At 31.3% G+C, this 19,192-nt stretch overlaps 2 protein-coding genes across 2 annotated transcripts; both read left to right on the forward strand.

Annotated features, from left to right (window-relative positions):
- Window positions 1-1,912: 1,912 nt before the first annotated feature.
- Window positions 1,913-8,558, forward strand: HELRODRAFT_189200 (hypothetical protein; the record flags this gene model as incomplete). Its single annotated transcript, XM_009027267.1, has 18 exons — window positions 1,913-1,952; window positions 2,821-2,952; window positions 3,415-3,496; window positions 3,980-4,055; window positions 4,118-4,204; window positions 4,468-4,551; window positions 4,941-5,018; window positions 5,210-5,410; window positions 5,552-5,637; window positions 5,760-5,811; window positions 5,938-6,063; window positions 6,153-6,255; window positions 6,362-6,437; window positions 6,537-6,762; window positions 6,831-6,923; window positions 7,004-7,124; window positions 7,376-7,533; window positions 7,962-8,558. The coding sequence occupies 18 exons, from the start codon at window positions 1,913-1,915 to the stop codon at window positions 8,031-8,033; spliced, it is 1,893 nt and encodes a 630-aa protein (XP_009025515.1). The 3' UTR covers window positions 8,034-8,558.
- A 3,892-nt stretch (window positions 8,559-12,450) lies between these two features.
- HELRODRAFT_189201 (hypothetical protein) lies at window positions 12,451-18,431 on the forward strand (the record flags this gene model as incomplete). The annotated part of the gene is made up of 16 exons (XM_009027268.1): window positions 12,451-12,550; window positions 13,429-13,476; window positions 13,810-13,922; window positions 14,244-14,327; window positions 14,741-14,818; window positions 14,982-15,164; window positions 15,234-15,313; window positions 15,377-15,428; window positions 16,057-16,188; window positions 16,282-16,390; window positions 16,723-17,063; window positions 17,132-17,224; window positions 17,305-17,425; window positions 17,511-17,615; window positions 17,689-17,846; window positions 18,369-18,431. The coding sequence occupies 16 exons, from the start codon at window positions 12,451-12,453 to the stop codon at window positions 18,429-18,431; spliced, it is 1,860 nt and encodes a 619-aa protein (XP_009025516.1).
- Window positions 18,432-19,192: the final 761 nt, after the last annotated feature.

Genomic DNA, 19,192 nt, shown 5'->3' on the forward strand with positions numbered 1-19,192 from the left:
TTTTAATGCAATGTTTTAAAAGGAAGGTTTTGTTGGGATGGGAAATTAAAACAAGAGATAATTACATTGAAATGATCGTAGGTGTTTAGGACAATTAAAACAATATTGTGTTGGATTTAATCGACGCATCGGCTGATAAGATAGATGAATTTATAATTGTTTATTTACATTTGGATGGGATGATTTTCTCATATTTTTTTTATTATTCTTTAAAATAATATTTTGAATGTTGGAGACTCATCGTGAGAGCAAGAAAACTGGTTACTCACCTTAACCGTCAATCTTCACTAAAACTCAGATATTAATTTTCTATATTAGTTTTTAATTAAATTAAATGTGTTGTAAATTTTAAAAAAATTTGAATTTGTCTTGTCAAGCTATATATTTGTAAGTTGAAATAGAAAGAGCGAACCGTTCACAACTTAACATTGAAAAATTGAAAACACCAATTAACAAAAGAGTTACATTTCTGGTCAATAAGTAAAAAAAAGAATAATATGAATATTAAAAATATTTGTTTATACAATTTTTAAAATTATCAAATTTTACAGAAAGAAAACCTACTGGCAGTCAGACAGAATGTATTTAAAAGGTACTCGCAGATTCGTTAACTTACAATATGTGCAGTGGATGCAATTCATGCAATACATAGAAAAGACATTGGTTATAAATAAGCTCTACACATCATGATTGTTGCATGCGAGCTTTTATTTGGTCCTAAAAGTTCACGAAATAAAAATATCTTTTAGCTTCATTTATTATTTGTACCGGGTGCAAATAGCTGATGAATAAATGTTATCGCTATCATGTCCGAATTGAATCTATATTATTATGGTATCACGATATTTTTTGGTTAGTTTTTGAATGTGTTTCATTTTTATTATCATGAAAACAAATTTAATTCAGTAAACACTAACGAAAGACTAGATTTATTTTTAAAAATTGCTCTTACAAACTCACACGAAGTCAACAAACAGTTCAGTTTTAAATAATGAAGCAGGCGTCCTTTTGAGAGGAGGTTCCGGTAGTGGATGCCAGGAGAAGATGGATTGTTCCAGCTGTCTATCGACATCTTTGCATTGTTCCTGGTGCTCACATGTGGGTTCTGTTTGGTTGTTTTTTATTTTATTCATTCTTGCGTACTCAGAGATTATTTTTTTGCCTCTACAAATTATACTGACATGCATCAAAACGATTTTTAAATGTTTTAAAAAAATTTGATTTACGACATTCATTACTAACCAACTATATGTTAGTTTTTTTATAACTTATAACGATAAACTTTAGTTGAATATTTGCATGAAGCTGCTTTGCATTACCGGTAAATGTAAATTTGCATTAATCATCTTTAAACATTTACATAGTCATACGAACCTATACGCAGTATTTACTTATGTATTTAGTAATTATCAGTATTTATTTACAATAAGGTGAACTGGACAGGTAGCAGATGTGATGAGTGGGAGGAAACTACGAAGAGGTGTCCGGCGAATGATGTTGTCTCAATCGAAGCAAACACAACCATTCTCTTGGTTACGTTGCATATTTCACACAATCATTTTTTTTACATAATTCGCTATTTATACAAAGTTATTAGTTTAACTTTAGTTACATTATTTTATCTAACATATGTTCTATTGTGTTTGTTAATAAATAAAAAAATCAAATTACTGTTGCCTACAACATTAAATGTCTGAAAATTTTAACTTTATTTATCAAACTTGTTACTAAACTTGACCAGACGCAACTAAACAATGCCGACTTATAAGAAATTTTGTTAAAATTTTAAAATTGTCGTTAACATAGACTAAATAAAGATATTCAATGAAAGCAATTTGATAATCATTTTACTGGAGGCAGAATCTGGAGGCAGAATCAACGGACGAGAGAGTTGTGCAGCTGAGACCACAGCATGTCTCAGTTAAAACAAGGATCAGTATGTCGTTTTGCATGTAGAATTAAAATAATGTTTTTACTCAATACTTTTACTTTTACTTTTTGTATCATCATTTTGTCATTTTCTTATTCGACAACAATCGCTATCACTTATAATATTTATCATTATTCTAATTAAGACAAATTTGAATACCATTTTAATACGACATCTACAAGTATTGTTTGTGTTATTTAGGATTCAAACATAGTGAGAACATATTTTATTTATTGTTTCAAGGCGTTTAGAATTATTCAAAAAATTTTTTTTTTAAATTTAGGATAATTATTGACACTGCTATTGTTGTGATCATTCTCAATTTATTTTCAACTTTATCGGCTCAAAATTTGAATTATCATCGTCATCATCATTGTCGTCAGTTTCATCGTCATCGTCTTCGTCCTCGTCACCATCATCGTTGCCCGCATCTTACATAGGACTGCAAATTAAATTACAAGCTGATTAGAATTTGTTTATCGTTTACTGATTCTAAGTTCTTAGCAATTAGAGTTTCGATTAACATATACACGAGGTTGATCTGATCGCTTGATTGCATTAATTTATATCTGGATGAATTATTATAATGATTATTAACTTCGTCGTTACTCTCTAAATATCTTCTCTTACTCGTTGCTCTAATCCGTTCACATCTTTATCATAATGTTGTTAATAATATTAATATTAATGATTAATATTAATAATTTTATTACGGTTCTATTTTTGTTCTGTGACATTCAAACTTCCTTTCGTCGTCGTCTTTTAACCACCATCATTATTTATGCATGATGTCATCATTTTCACCATCCTCCTAATCACCATCACCACCATCTTCATCATCACCATCCTCATCACCACCATCCTCATCATCATCTTCACCATCTTCACAGACGAGATCACCCATTTGGAAGTTGAGTTTGAGTCTGCACGCAACCACCCACTGGAGATCTACTTTCTCGTCGATGCAACCAGCACCATGCAGCCTCTCAGGGAGCACATCCTGCAAGTCATTGACGAGCTAGGTTGGAACATCTTGCAGGGCAGGCCCGACAAATGCCAATCAGCTTAAAATTCTAATTTAAAATGCGTGAATATTAAACTTATACCAACTGCCATTGCGTGTTTAGTTTTTGTCATTATTTTTTTCAATTTTCAATATTTGAAGTTAATAAGAGTCTGTCCGCATTTATTTTGCACCAGTACTTAGTTATTTTTATCGAAGATTTTAGAGTTATGTTGCGTAGTTTAATCAAAAAGAAATGCATTTCTCCATCCAACTGTCTGTTAACTTTTACTTTTTTTATTTTTAATAATAATTTCAAACGTATCAGCGCACTAACAAGTTACGAATCATCACTCCGCAGAAAATAGAAATTATCAACAATCAATCAATCAATCAATCAATCATTAAATTTTTATGTAACTTTTATACTAAATTTTATTGAATTGATTAACAACGTGAAATTTTTAAACTAATCAATCAGTAAGCAACTTGAAGAAAATAACTCTGAAAGTCAAAATTGGTCTTGGACTGTTTGCTGAAAAAAGAATCATTCCATTTGCGGAGTAAGTTGTAATAGGCCGACAGACTGTCAGACGTCAGACAGACAAACGGACAGACAGAAAAGATAGACAGACAAACAAGACTAGACAGACAGACACATGCACATATTTAGATACAAACACGTACACACACACATATACACACTCTTACATAGACAGCCATTATGTATATACAATATACATATATATGTAAACCTAAATGAATGCGCAAATATATATTATTGCGGTTGATTTTTGTCTATGTTAATGGGGATTTGTGTTCTTTCAAACTCTTGGCCACCTCATAAAAAATAAACAATGACTCAAAAATCAATGAAAAGAAAAATTAATATTTAATATTTTATCAAAAAAAAAATGTTGTACAATGTACACACAAAAAATTGTTACAACATTCAATAGGAGTTCATCTGAAGAATATTTCGTAGATGCAATCAGTTAATTTTTTCTTACTTAATTGATTCAAATATTTTTTTTTCATCATTTTAGATACTCAAATAACACCGAAACAAGTTACAACTTCAAGAACCAAGTCAACTTGACGACGGATTTTGATCTTTTCAAAGTGTGCTTACTGCAGTTATAATTATTTCACATTAAGTTAAATTAAAATAAATTTTAATATAGAAAAAAGTGAAGGAATTTGAAAAAATCAGAAATAATGATGCCCCGGAAGACTGGCTTAGTGCTTTTGTTCAAATCGTCACGTGCAAAGTTCGTCACAGGATTTAATAACGATTTATTTCGAATCAAAAATTGTTCTTCCTTTCATTTCTTCAAATTTTGAAACCACAAATTTATAAAAATTAAATTATGATAGACTGATAGATAAATAAACAACGCTTTTTTTGATACACTTACAAAACATTTTTATCAAATATTATCTGAAACAATACACGTATGTTTTTGCAAGCAGTATACTTTGTCAATTTAATGTACGAATGAACCTAATGACGATGTGATTTCTGATTGAGAAGGAAATTATTGGTTGGAGTGACCCAGCCAGGAAACTCGTCATCCTCTTTACCGACGAAGCGTTTCACCATGCCGGGGATGGGAAGGTTCTTTTGTTTTGTGTTATTATGTTTTATTTTGTGAAGTCGATCTGTCAGTAGTATCCGTTGTTGGGTTGTTGCTGTTGCTGCTGTTGTTGTTGCGTTGTTGTTGTTGGTGCTTGCTGCAGCTGAAGTAGTTGATGTTTTGTTTTGGGGGTCGATTTTGTTGTTGATATTGCTTCAAAAATGGGAAATTGAAATTTTTATCGTGATTGAAAAGAATGTCATGTTTGTAATAATTTTTATTTCCATGACTCCTGATTTAAATTTTGAACTTTAGTCACAAAATGTTAACAAAACCTTTTGCAAAGTGGTTTACATTTCAAAAAAATTTGTTAAAAATCAAATTCATTTTGCTTCATGAAATAACTTGAAAATAAATTTGAACTTTTAAGCTTGCTGGCATAGTTGAAGTAAATGATTTGAGCTGTCACTTGGACGCCAATGGTTACTACACACACGATAAGATACAAGTTTGCTAACATTCTATATCTGTGAAGATAGACTTCTATATCTATGAAATAGAAATGAAATAGAATATCTATGAAATCATTTTTTAAAAATTACAGTTTGAGTGAAATCTTTTTCCATAAATTAACTTTCTGTTATAACTTTGCTTATTTTAAAGCACATTTTGAGTAGTTCACTAATGATATTCACTCAGGATTATCCGTCGGTAAGCCAAGTAAAGTATTTGGTTGAACTAAAAAAAATACATTTGTTCATGTTCATAAACGACTGGAAGGATAGAATTGTTAACATATATAAAGAATTGAAAGAAATCCTTCCATACTCGCTATTCTTTCCATTCAAAGAAAATTTTAATGAGAGTGATCCATTTAAATTCATATCTGATAATTACAAGGCACGTTAATAATAATAATTATAATAATTCGTTGCTAGTTATCTCAAGCTTAAATTTTCTGTTTAAGTTTTTAAAAATTTTCATGAAAAAAGAACCCTGAAATAAATTTGATGTACTTATATCAAATCAAAAATCTTTCAGAGCATACAAAAAAAGGTAGAGTTTGTGTCTAATGATGTACCGAGGGATGATTTACACTGGGTCATCGAGAGTCAATGTCCGAATGAGTGAGTTGTTAATTTTTTTCTAAATTTTATTTAATTATTTATCACTGTAAATACAGAAAATGTTTTTCAAAAAATGTATAACAATAAGAAACTGTTACAAAAACTCCATTATTAAAATTCAGAGCAGAATTCACCTCCAAGAGTTATTGTCCAGAAGTCCATCCAGATGATAAAGTGCGTTGACCATTCTCATTTTTAAATCTCGTTTCAAAGTTTTTTTAAATCGATTATTTCCATATTTATAAAAAATGAATTGCTAATTGCAAAATATTTTAGATATTTTAACAATTTTAACTTTAGGCCAAGTTTAAATTTCAAATTTCAACATCTTCTTGCGACAAGAGAACAATTTTGTTTGACCTTCCTGACCACAACGAGAAGATTCAAGTCGACATTGAAGGAATCTGCCAATGTTCCTGTGAGAGTGTTCGTGCTTTTAATTACAATTTATTATTATGGATTTTTTCCAGATTTAAATAAACAAATTTGTATGAAGCATTTTCCACGCCTAACAGTTTCGAAAAAGTTCCATTTGTAACATGCACGGAGACGCAGAGTGTGGCTCGTGTCAGTGTCATGAAGGCTACTACGGAGACAAGTGCCAGTGCTTCACTGAACGTCCGGATCAAAAAGAGTTTCCTTGCATAAAGTGAACCAACATTTTTTAGAAAACCCAATAAATTTATAATGCCTATTTCACCAACCCATGATTCCTGATTTACAGGAGTTGTTAAAGTTAATTCAAATTTTAGTTTCAATAAAAATGTTTGTCAACCTTTGTCAGCCCTGCAACTGGTCAGGTGTGTTCGAACAGAGGCACATGTGAGTGTGGAGTGTGTGCGTGCCAACCAGTCAGGGCAAGTGATCCATCTAAACTTTTCACCGGCCCCCAATGCCAGTGTAACGACCATGATTGTGAACAAATACAGGGACGAATGTGCAACGGTGGGCAGCAACAATTTACCACGAACTCATTCCAATGACGATCGACGTTGTAAAATAAATTTGGTTTATTATTCAGACAAAGGGACATGCCATTGTGGTAAGTGCCAGTGCCAGCCAGGCTTCAGTGGGTCAGCTTGCGACTGCCCTACCAGCAACAAGACATGTTTGGCCTCCAACGGAGTAAGTCAAAATGCTTTCAAACAACAACCGCATAAATATTATCCGTTACGTCATAAAATTGTTGAAAGGATCTGTGCAACGGAGTGGGTGAGTGCAACTGCGGCGTGTGTCAATGTGCAAAAGATCGCCCGTTCATAGGAGACACCTGTGAAGAATGTCCGGTGAGTCTAATTGTTTCATCAACCACGTCGGGGTGACTGAATTTTTTCATGAAAATTATTTTTGCTGATTTCATCATCAGACATGCAGTGACGACGTTTGCCAGGAACATGAATTTTGTGCCTCTTGCTTCTTCGAACCAGATGATCACATCTGTCACTCCGAATGCTCAACCAATATTCATCCGGTGAATCAACTTCCAGGTTTAAATATTTATTTAACAGAGTGTTAATGAATTTGACTATGACGCCAACCATTTTTTAAATTATTATTACTTCAGAAATGTCAGCGAATCAGATATATTGTGAATCTCATACGGCCAAGTGTACGACGAAGTTCATGTACGATCTGAGGAGTTCTTCAATCATATTGCAGTCAACAAGGAGTAACAACAACTTTGTTAAATTTTAATATCGTTAATCATAATGATGAACGTGTTTTAAATTTTGTCCAGAATGTGTATCAGAGTTGATGATTATTGGATCGGTTGTCGGTGGAGTAGCAATGATCGGAGTCATCATGTTGGTCGTCTGGAAGGTCGTCGTCACCGTTCACGACAACAAGGAGTACAAAAAATTCGAGATGGAAAGGAAAAATGCCAAATGGGCCTTGGTAATTTTTTCAAATTTTAGGGATTGAATTTTTGTTTTTACGACGCATTTTTTCTATGTTTATTGTTTAGGTTCCAGTTCATTTTTTAAGATTATAAATATTTCCTAATAATCACTAGTCACAATTTGTTACTGCTTGCAAAATATAGATCAAGTTGTAGATTCCAAATCAAATTAATTTTTTCATTTTGTTTAAACAGTGTTTTCACCAAAAATAAGCAAAAATGTTGCAATCTCGATGTCTATCATTTTTTCACGATTTTAAATCTTACGTTTTTCAGTCAAGCTTGCTTGCATGCTTCAGTGACAAGTGATTTGAACATTATGTTAATGCATTAATGAAATAGAAATGACTACGTTTACTATTATTATTATTATAATTATTATTATTATTATTATTATAGAAATTGCTGTTTATGTTTCTTTCAGAATGTCAGCCCCTTATATCGAGATGCAGTATCTAGATATAGAAATCCCATATACGGTTTGAATAAGGACTAGTTCCAGTGCTAGTCCATTCATTTCTCTGCCGATAACAATCTGCTTCAGAATTAGAAACACTTGAACATAATTTTCAGTTTTACTTCTCTCTTTGTAACAATAAAATTGTTTACAACATTTTATTTCAATGCTTGATAGGGGTCACTTAATTATAAATTTATATCAACATTCAATCAACTTTCAACAAAATATTTTTATGCGATCATGAACAATCAATTTTTATTTTCTCAAATATTGATTTCAATTTTTTGGATTTTATTTTCATCATTTTCAATTTTTTATATATTTCTTAACGTCTCAACTCAACATCACCTTTTGTTCCAATGCTGAATTCGTTGAAATAATTTCCAGCCTTTCATATCCCTCAAAAATATGATATCATTTTTTATTTTAATTCAATTCGCTTATTTTTTTAATTAAAATTACTAAAGATTCACCATTTTTTTTTAAATTAATTTTTCTTTATTGAAAACAATAGATTGGTGCAAAAAGTTTGAGAAATAAATATTACTGTATACGTGTTTTAAGTGATATAAAAGTTTCGATATAAAATAACTCTTATTCTCGTTGTGAGCTTCTAATGTGGCTCTTTTAAAATGCGAGGCTACATTTTTTCAAAGATTTCATCTAAAATAATATTTAACCTAATTTTCAAAAAATCATCATAAAAAGTTGGCCCGAACAATTACGCTTTTCTGGTGGGTTGGTGAGACAAATTAGAATAAAAACTTAATCACTTATGCTTCTTCTGTTCTGTAATTTGCCGCCGTGTAATTGCGCGTAATGTAAGTTAAAGGTTGTTAGAACTCAACAGCCAGCCCAACAATCGCACAATGAGATGTTATTCATTCATAATGTTAATATCCGCCAGCAATTAGGGTATATACCAAAATCATAATTGTACCAAATATGTTGTACCCTATTTCGTTTTTACCTCTTGTTGTCAAAACCAGTTTTTTAATTTGTTTTTGATGATTATTTTACTTTTTCGGGATAATTAATTAATTAATTGAATGGGACAATGTTTTTTTTGCAATAGTTTACAATTTTCAATCATAAAATTGATTTCTACATAAAAACTCAAATTTCTATTTTATAACGAAAAGAAATTTCAAAAACTGTAAATGTAAAAATGAAATTTTTTAAATGCGTCTTTAAATATTTCCTCGTCACAAAGTGCAAAATAAACGAAGCCAAACTCTACGGTGGATATGGTGAAGCGTTTATGAGATTGGAGAATTAGCGACGTAATTTGCACACATCCTGAAACAATCGCTATCAGGACTATGAGTAACTAATTATCTCTAGTGGATACTTTTAGAGTTAATCGTTCTCCTAAATTCCAGGAAAAATGTACGATAATAAGTAGATAGTCATTTCACGTATGACGTGTTAATCTCTTGATATAGGATCGAGGATTCGCCATTAGTAATGAAATTTGAATTCCGTTCAATGTTTAAAATTGAACGTTAATGATGTTGGATGGCTTCCTTCTGGGTCTTCCCAGCTCTCTACTTAGTTCAAACTCGCACAACGTTCATCACATCTCAGACAAACATTTTTCCATTAATGATTTACGGGGAAAAAGTATATCTTTTTATTGTATATAAATATATATTATTTCTAAAATTTATAAAACTATATTAAATAAAAATAAACTTGAAAACAAATTAAAACAATAAATTCGTGTTTTAAATTAATTGTCATCGGTATATTCTATATTTGTCTATGGGTTATTCTATAGAATTTTATGCTATTAATATTTTTTAATTTGTATCTATCTACGATTGAACGAGTTTGGTGATTCACAGAATTTGATTCATAATTAGTAAAATCTCTATAGTTTAATAATGATGACAACGATAACGCAGAGTGACTCGTTACCTACATCTAAAAACATTTATCACGGCGATTTTTACTATTGTTTGTTCGGTAACGTATGTAAGATGTAAATAATATTTAAGAAGACTGCCGATATGGCAAATATTTCATCAGATCTACCACATTATTATTGCTGCTATTATTGTCATTGTTCCTATTAATGTTGTCGTTATTCTTATTATTGTTATTAATCTTATTGTCAATGAAAAATTATCTTGGATTCAAATAAACATCAAAGAAAATGCAATAGTAATTTGCATTATTGAATCTTTCGAAGATATTTTCAAACTAGTGACAGGTTAATAGCGTAAAATATTTAATAACAGCAACTAGCAAGCATTCAATTATAAATCGACAGGATAATTAGCGTCATCATTTGGACTAATTATGATAAAAGTTACTATCTGCATAATTACCAGAACACCGCGTTCTTGGGCTTTTCAATGTTGCTACAGTACTACAGTACAGTGGAGAAGTGCACTAATTTGCACACCTTCAGTAAAAACAAACTCATGCGTTGTACACACATTGTGTCTGTTTCTCTGTCTCTCTCTTTCTCTCTCTCTCTTTCTATATATATATATATATATATATATATATATATGTGTGTGTGTGTGTGTGTGTGTGTGTAAATATATATATATGTATATATATATATATAATATATTTGTATATATAATATAATTATATATATATATATGGTATATATGGTATATATAATAATATTGCTTATACTGGTGTCTATTTTTTAAAATTTAAATTCGCCGAACATGAGTAAAAATCATGAGAAGTTTTTTATTTGTAACATTGTGGATATTCGTTTTCATCAGTTGGTTGAATTCTTTTTTTGGAGTAATATTTTATTTTTTTTAATTGTGGACAAAATTAAACCGTGTCTTGGTTATGAAATTCAGCAATTTTTTTTCATTCAATATTAATAACAGATTTCAAATGTTCTTTAATTAATAAATTCCATTATAAAGTTATAAAGTGTGGTTGTGCAGTGCGTAACATCAATATAATTGCAATATTTCAATTTTGACTATGTGTTGTAACATTATAAATGTCATTTTAATCAGGGTTGACGACCTGGGCAAACAACAACAACAACAACGACGACGATAACGACGACAACAACAACAACATATGCAATCGGCAACAAAACTGTTCAAGTTGTATGACGGCGGCACCGCAATGTGCCTGGTGCTTGGATGTTAGGACTGTTGTCTCGTTGTGCCATTGTTGTAGTGGCTCTGTTGTTGTTTTTGCGTTAAATGTTGTTGTTGTTGTGGCTGGATGGTGTTGATCATCTGTCTAGGTGTTTTGTTATATTTTAATAATTTATATAATTTTAATGCCAGCCATAACCTCGTCATTGTCTTCATTGTTTATGATTCTTCGTTGCACAACAATATGAATTAATTTTATATAATTAAGTATATAAACGTCGCATGGTGCTTTAGTACTAATAAAATTTGGCTTTGAATTGAAAGAAGGGTGGTAGAGGTTTCCTACACGAACCATCACGCAGATCAATTTTGAGGGGACCCGTTGTGATCTTGGCCCACAACTGATAAAGTTGAAATGTTCCTTCAATAATATTGTGTTTTACAGATCAGGCTTAACAGTTGAACGAGTACGTAAACGCTTATTAACCTTTGCTTTTAAAATTTTACTCGAATGTTTAGAGATGGCATCTTACAATTTAACTGAGTTTTTTAATTGATGATAAGTTTGGGATCTAATTGTGCAATTAAAAATGGTGGCTGTGAAATTAGTTTTGCATGAATTGCTTTTTCAAATTAAAATAGAATATTTCAATCATAACTTTATCTATTCATCTAGAATTAGTGTATATAAATTATCGTCATACGTGATAATTCATTTTAAATGCATAAAAATGTAAAAAGCCAAACTCATTTTCAAACTCTAAACTCAAATAAGAACTTACCTCCTATGTTGTAATTACTTAATTATTACTTTCTAGCCAATACTTATCTGAATAAACAATAGAAACAAAATTACCCACACATCAATATAAAATAAACACGAAAATCAACTCCTGATGTAGTAGTTTTTTTTTACAACTGTAGAACGTTCCATCAGGCACGCATGTTGACCAAACAATGCAGCTATCACCTCAACATTTCACCATCAGGGCCAGACCGAGTCTGCTTTTTTAACATATTTTCCATTTGATATATTTTCGAAACGTAGCTGTTGTTTGTCTATTTATTATTATTGTTTATCTATTCATTTATTTATTTATATTCATTCATTCATTCATTTATTCATTCATTCATTCATTCATTCATTCATTCATTCATTCATTCATTCATTCATTCTTTCACTCATCCATTCATTCATTCATTCATTCATTCATTCATTCATTCATTCATTCATTCATTCATTCATTCATTCATTCATTCATTCATTCATTCATTCATTCTTTCACTCATTCATTCATTAACTCATTTATTTATTAAACTGTTCAACCATAAAAGATGATAAGATACAGACGCTAATAACATTTACAATGGCCAAAGATTACCCGGTTGAAATCTACTTTCTTATCGATTCATCATTTACCATGGAATCATATAAAGAAGATCTTAGCAAGGCCGTGGATCAACTAGGTGAAGGAATGTTTTTTCTTCCTGATCAATTTCAATGTTTTTGTAATTATAATGGCTTGAACGATTGGAAGAAAAAAAGATTACCATTCGCCGATGATTCAAAAAATTTGAAATTATTAGAAATAATTTTAACTTCAATTATTATAACGCCATTCCTTTTAACCTCAGCAATAATTACGTCGATTATATTATTTTAATCACTTGCTAACCTATCAAATGACACCATCGAGTTATTAACTAACCATTAAACGACTTCCGTTTTCGTGTAATAAGAACGCATTTTTTCATTCTTGTTTATTTAAAGTAGTAATTTTCCTATATTATTTGTATATTTCCATAAAATTTAATTAATTTATATTGGTTTCAAACTTTTAATAGAAATGATATAAAAATTTACAAAAGACTGACAAATTCTTGCTGTTTAAAACGGGATTTTACAACTGACTGTAGGAACTTTTTTAGAATTTAGTTGACATGTACTTACATAGATGTGTCGCTTAGTTTATAGGTAGTTGGTCAAACGGCAGGTCATGCCAGTTTTAATTTGGGTTGGTATTTTAAATTTTTGCGTCTTTTTTTCTTTCAATCAATCCTTTATTGCCCGCTAAATGCATGGTAACGAAAAGTGCTTAGCTGTTTGAGTATTTCTATCTATCGAATATCATCAGAAAATCTTTGCGAATATGCTGGAAAAATATATTTCCTAATTTATCTTACAACAACTCCTTCCTGATTTAGATCTATTCATCTAATACTCTTTGCCTACAAATAAAGTTACCAAAATCCCAACAAATGCATCTCATTATTGTGATCGTATAAAATACTATGTTAATTAGAAATTGAATGTTTCAAAACATTTAACTCGCTATTCATTGCAGTCAGTCGGCTGCACAGCATCTCAAATAACGTCAAGCTGGGTCTGGGAGGTTTTGTTGACAAAAACATCATGCCTTTTTCTAGGCATATTAAATATTATGAGTAAGTTTAGAAATATTTAGATAAATTTTCTATACAGCAACATTTTTATTTCATTGTCATGATAATAATTTATTGACGAGCACGATGTTTGTTCAGGAAGTTTTTGGATCCATACAGCTTTCACAACCAATACAACCTTTCCTCTAATATCTATAAATTTAAGGTTGTTTGTCTTGAACCTTATCAATTTATTTAACTAATTAATGGAATGAATTAAATATAAATGCATCTCAACGTTTAACTTTATTTTTGTAGGATGCCCTAAAAAATTCAAAAACCAGTCAAAATTATGACTCCCCAGAAGGATGGTTCGATGCAATTGCACAAGTTGTACAGTGCAAGGTTAACAGGTTTTTTTCTAAATCTAAAAACATTTGATCTGAATTTTGACAAAGTTAGATTAAATAATCAAATAAATATTATTAAAATGTTTTCATGAAAAATATTGAACTAAGCAATGAATATGTGTTCGTGTTTTACACCTTACATAATTGAGGAACGCCATCATCGTTAAGTTAACGATGTTAATGTAGGGTAGTTATAATGCAAAACCAATCTCCTGATAGAGAAAACGCTACAGAGTTTGCCGTTCTATGCCATTTTCATTTTTAAAAATTTGCAATTTATGAAAATCTTTTTTCAATTTAAATATTATATTATAACTATATTTACATAATTTATTGGTCTAAAATTATTGCAACATACTCATACAAAGGAACACATTGGTTGGAGTGAGAAAGCGAGAAAAATGATAATTGTCTTAACTGATGCTAAGTTCCACACGGCCGGTGATGGAAAGGTTAGTTGGATGTTTTTACGGTCAGTGGCAGATCTAGACAACATTAGCGCCCTCCACAGATCCACCACTGAACCTGACCCTAACTGTGACAACCTCCACAAATGATTTGTTTGTTAACTGGTCTATGGATTTTTTTTCATTGAGTTCATTTATGCCCCAGCACATGAGTAGCACATCTTACAAATCTCCTATGCATAATGGGGTTCGCGAGAAATTTTTTTAGCGTCATCTCAATAAATTTGTGATTACAGTTAATTTCTGACTCTGCGACCACCAACGACATTTAGCCGTAAGAAAAATTTGGCAAGCTTAAATGTATATTCAACAAGAAACAAAACAATCATTACTAATTATATCACATTAACGTCGTTTTAATTTTCTTTTAACAAATATGAACAAAACATTTCTATTAGCTTGCTGGCATAACCGAGCCCAACGATCTGCAGTGCCATTTAAATTCCACAGGCTTTTATACGCAAGATCGTGAACAAGTTAGTAAGACATTTTTAACAAGCAAACTCTATTTGATCGATATAAAGAGTTGTCGTCATAAAATAGCAAGACTACAAAACTATAAAAACTTTGTATTTGACGAAATTTTTAGTTTGAATTTTTTTTGCTTGCACTGAAGAATAAAACTCTTATTACTGTTAGGATTACCCGTCAGTCGGTCAACTTATCCATTTGTTCGAAACAAGTCAAATCCATTTAATGACGTTTGTTAAAGGTTTTCAAGATGAATACAAAAGGTTAACTAAATACTTACCAAACAGTATCGTTGGAAACGCTTTCAGTGACAGCAACAACATGTATCAATTTATCGTTGAAAATTACGAAGTAAGCAAGTTGAAATAAAATGTGTCGGCGTGAACTTCATTCTTTTTTGTTTGTTTTTTGTCAATTCAGAACATTCATAGCTCTGTTAATTTGCAATTTATTCAAAATGACAAAGTGGATATTCAAATGAGAAGCCAATGCAATACAGAGTATGTTCTTGCAAAATTAAATTTTTTTATTCATTTTGTACATAATAAATTATGACGATTTAGTAACAAATGGATAAAAGGTGGGCATTGCAGAAACGTAAAAATTGGACAAAAGGTTATTATAATTCTTTAATTTTCTTCAAATCGTTTTTAACAATTTTTAAAATACATGTTAATAATTAAAGAGCACGGACATAAATGGTTTCTTTGATAAATTTTTTTAATATTTGACTGGCGGAAAAGATTTTTCGTGAAAGATCATGCTTTCATAAGAACAAAATTAGCTGAAAAATCCAATCAGAAGGGCAAACCAGATAGACTTGACAGAAAAAATTACATTTCTGCCAAAATTTTGAACATTATGAACTTCCAAATTAGACTTAGCTTGTAAATTAAAACTAAAAATAGAAAACTGAATCTCTGCTGAATGTAAAATTAAGAAGCTTTTAACGAAAAAAAACACTGGAATAAAAATGAGGGAAAGCAAACGTAAATACGCCTCCATAAAAAAGTTCTTATTATTATTTTTAAGCCTGCAGTCGTCTGTTAGTTTAATGTTATAATGCAAGCTTTTAATGGCACGTGCGTCAATGGATGGCTTAACATTCACCACCACCGTGGTTATGCAATATAAAATTTTTAAGACTGCTTTTATTCCGAAAATTAGTTGTAAACTCTTAAACAATCTTTTCCGAATTAAAATTTTGTAGATATGAATTAGTAGCAAATAAATTTGAAAAAAGGTTTCGTTTGAGTTGACAATATCAACGAACTCGTGTGACCCTCAAACAATTTACATTCACCCGGCTGGCTTGCACGAAAAAGTTAAAATAAACATTCAACCAATTTGCGATTGTCGGTGCCAGATCAACTTGGTTAGTTTCCTTTTACTCAAATATTTATTTGTTAATTATAATTAAAAAAAATTAAATTAAAACATTTATCAAAAAGTTTAAAATCAACAACAGCAAAGAAACCATTCCGTGTGCAACATGCACGGAGACGCTGTTTGTGGCTCGTGTCAGTGCCATGAAGGCTACTACGGAGACAAGTGCCAGTGCTTCACTGAACGTTCTGGTGACAAAGATTTTCCATGCAGGAGGCGAGTCATCATCATTAAAATATCATTCGGTTTATAAAGCCTGTATAAATAAGTCCCTCCTTTATTTTATGTCGCTTGTCAGGTTTTGAATATTTTAAATAATTTTATTTTTCTTCCGAATTTAAAACGTGTTTTTCCCATGCGCAAATTTTTAAAAGAAATTTTTTTCTATTTACCACGTGGATTTGTGGGAACTATGTCATTTGTGCAGCCAAATCTGTACTAAATTTGCATACTCAATTTTTTTCCACATTTTTAACTTGATTTAATTTTTGAATCAATAATAACTTTTTTTTATTTCTGTCAGCCCTACAACTGGTCAGGTGTGTTCGAACAGAGGCACATGTGACTGTGGAGTGTGTGCGTGCCAACCAGTCAGGGCAAGTGATCCATCTAAACTTTTCACCGGCCCCCAATGCCAGTGTAACGACCATGATTGTGAACAAATACAGGGACGAATGTGCAACGGTGGGCAGCAACAATTTACCACGAACTCATTCCAATGACGATCGACGTTGTAAAATAAATTTGGTTTATTATTCAGGCAAAGGGACATGCCATTGTGGTAAGTGCCAGTGCCGGCCAGGCTTCAGTGGGTCAGCTTGCGACTGCCCCACCAGCAACAAGACATGTTTGGCCTCCAACGGAGTAAGTCAAAATGCTTTCAAACAACAACCGCATAAATATTATCCGTTACGTCATAAAATTGTTGAAAGGATCTGTGCAACGGAGTGGGTGAGTGCAACTGCGGCGTGTGTCAATGTGCAAAAGATCGCCCGTTCATAGGAGACACCTGTGAAGAATGTCCGGTGAGTCTAATTGTTTCATCAACCACGTCGGGGTGACTGAATTTTTTCATGAAAATTATTTTTGCTGATTTCATCATCAGACATGCAGTGACGACGTTTGCCAGGAACATGAATTTTGTGCCTCTTGCTTCTTCGAACCAGATGATCACATCTGTCACTCCGAATGCTCAACCAACATTCATCCGGTGAATCAACTTCCAGGTTTAAATATTTCTTTAACAGAGTGTCGAGGCTCTGATTAATTATGTTTGATGACTCACACAGTGTTATTGCTTTATTACATCAGAAATGTCAGCGAATCAAATATTTTGTGAATCTCACACAACCAAGTGTACGACGAAGTTCATCTACGACCTGAGGAGTTCTTCAATTGTACTGCAAACAAAAAAAGGTAAACTGAAAAGCTAAGTTTTTAAGGTTCAACAGCATTCAATGATGATGACCGTGTTTCATATTTTGTTCAGAATGTGTATCAGAGTTGATGATTATTGGATCGGTTGTCGGTGGAGTAGCAATGATCGGAGTCATTATGTTGGTCGTCTGGAAGGTCGTCGTCACCGTTCACGACAACAAGGAGTACAAAAAATTCGAAATGGAAAGAAAAATAGCTAAATGGGCTACGGTAAATTTTTTATTATTGTCATTATTATTTTCTTTATTAATATTATATTATTTATATTGATATTAAAATCCTTCAACAATTTTGAATAAAAAGCATCGAGGTTCCTCGGTTTAATTTAGTTCTGGATTGATAAAAGTTCATTTGAACAGGCCAGAGAGTTTCACAATTTTAAGGATCGTTTTTCATTCAGAAATAATTTTTGAAACAAAATTAATTTTATATAAAAACCTTATAAAAGTATAGATATACTTACTGAAATGTTTTTTTTATAAACAACATTTGGCTTAAGTCGACAACTTCCTATATTTAAATCATACTAAAAAATTTCAATTTGAATTAACTATTAATTAAATAGAAATTTACATCAGTCAGCTATTCTAAATATCATTGTCAGTTTTCTAATTAAATGCGTTATCTCAAGTAGATCCTGATATTTTCACTTATTTGTTTTATAACATTGGTACCGTATTTTGTTACATTAAGATTAAGTTAAGTTAATCTTACCTTTTAAAATCATTCCAGGCATCTAATCCACTGTACAAAAGTGCTGTAACAAAATTTATCAACCCGGCATTCCGTGAATAAATATTACCTCTTCGACTGACGCTACGCAAAAAAACATCTAAAGATTTATAATATAATTTGTAAAACCTTGTTTTTGTATGTTTCGTATTGTTTTCGTGTTCCTATTTCTGATATGGTGAGTGATGAGTGTTTTTTTCAGTCAATTTTTTCGAAATCTACTTCCTACATGAATTTTGACATTTTAAATGATAAACAGCTCCGCAACAAAATGTCTTCAGATTCCTGTTCAAATTATCAACTTTTTCTTATTATGTTAAAAAACCAAGGGGAGGCCTATTTACCAGCATACAACACCTTCTTATGGGTTGAAGCAGGGATATGCAAAGAACCTCAATTTTTTCAACTTTTAATTATTTTCAATAATGTCTCCCCTTGCTCCAAACCACATAACTAGAATAATAGGACTAATCGATCAATTCGATCTATCGGTCGGGCTATTTTTCGTGCTTGGATTGTTGGCTTACGAAATTTCATAGATTTTAACGAGCAAGCTAAATGAAATATTTACTTGATTTAATATGCTAAAAACATAGTAGTAATTCTGTTTAATTTTAATAATGATTAATAGAATTATGTATTATTAAATTATTTTTGTTAATTTGAATATAAAAATTGCTTTTGGTCCGGTGAAATCCGGTGGCTTATTGAAGCCGAAGGTTGGCTTAGTAGGATTGAACTATAGTCACCCTCTTTTTTACACTATTCGATCATGTTAAAAATTGGTTTGCTTATGAAATAAACGGCCTAAATAAATCAAAATT

This window comes from Helobdella robusta (assembly GCF_000326865.2).
Source record: "Helobdella robusta unplaced genomic scaffold HELROscaffold_5, whole genome shotgun sequence".
NCBI lineage: Eukaryota > Metazoa > Annelida > Clitellata > Rhynchobdellida > Glossiphoniidae > Helobdella > Helobdella robusta.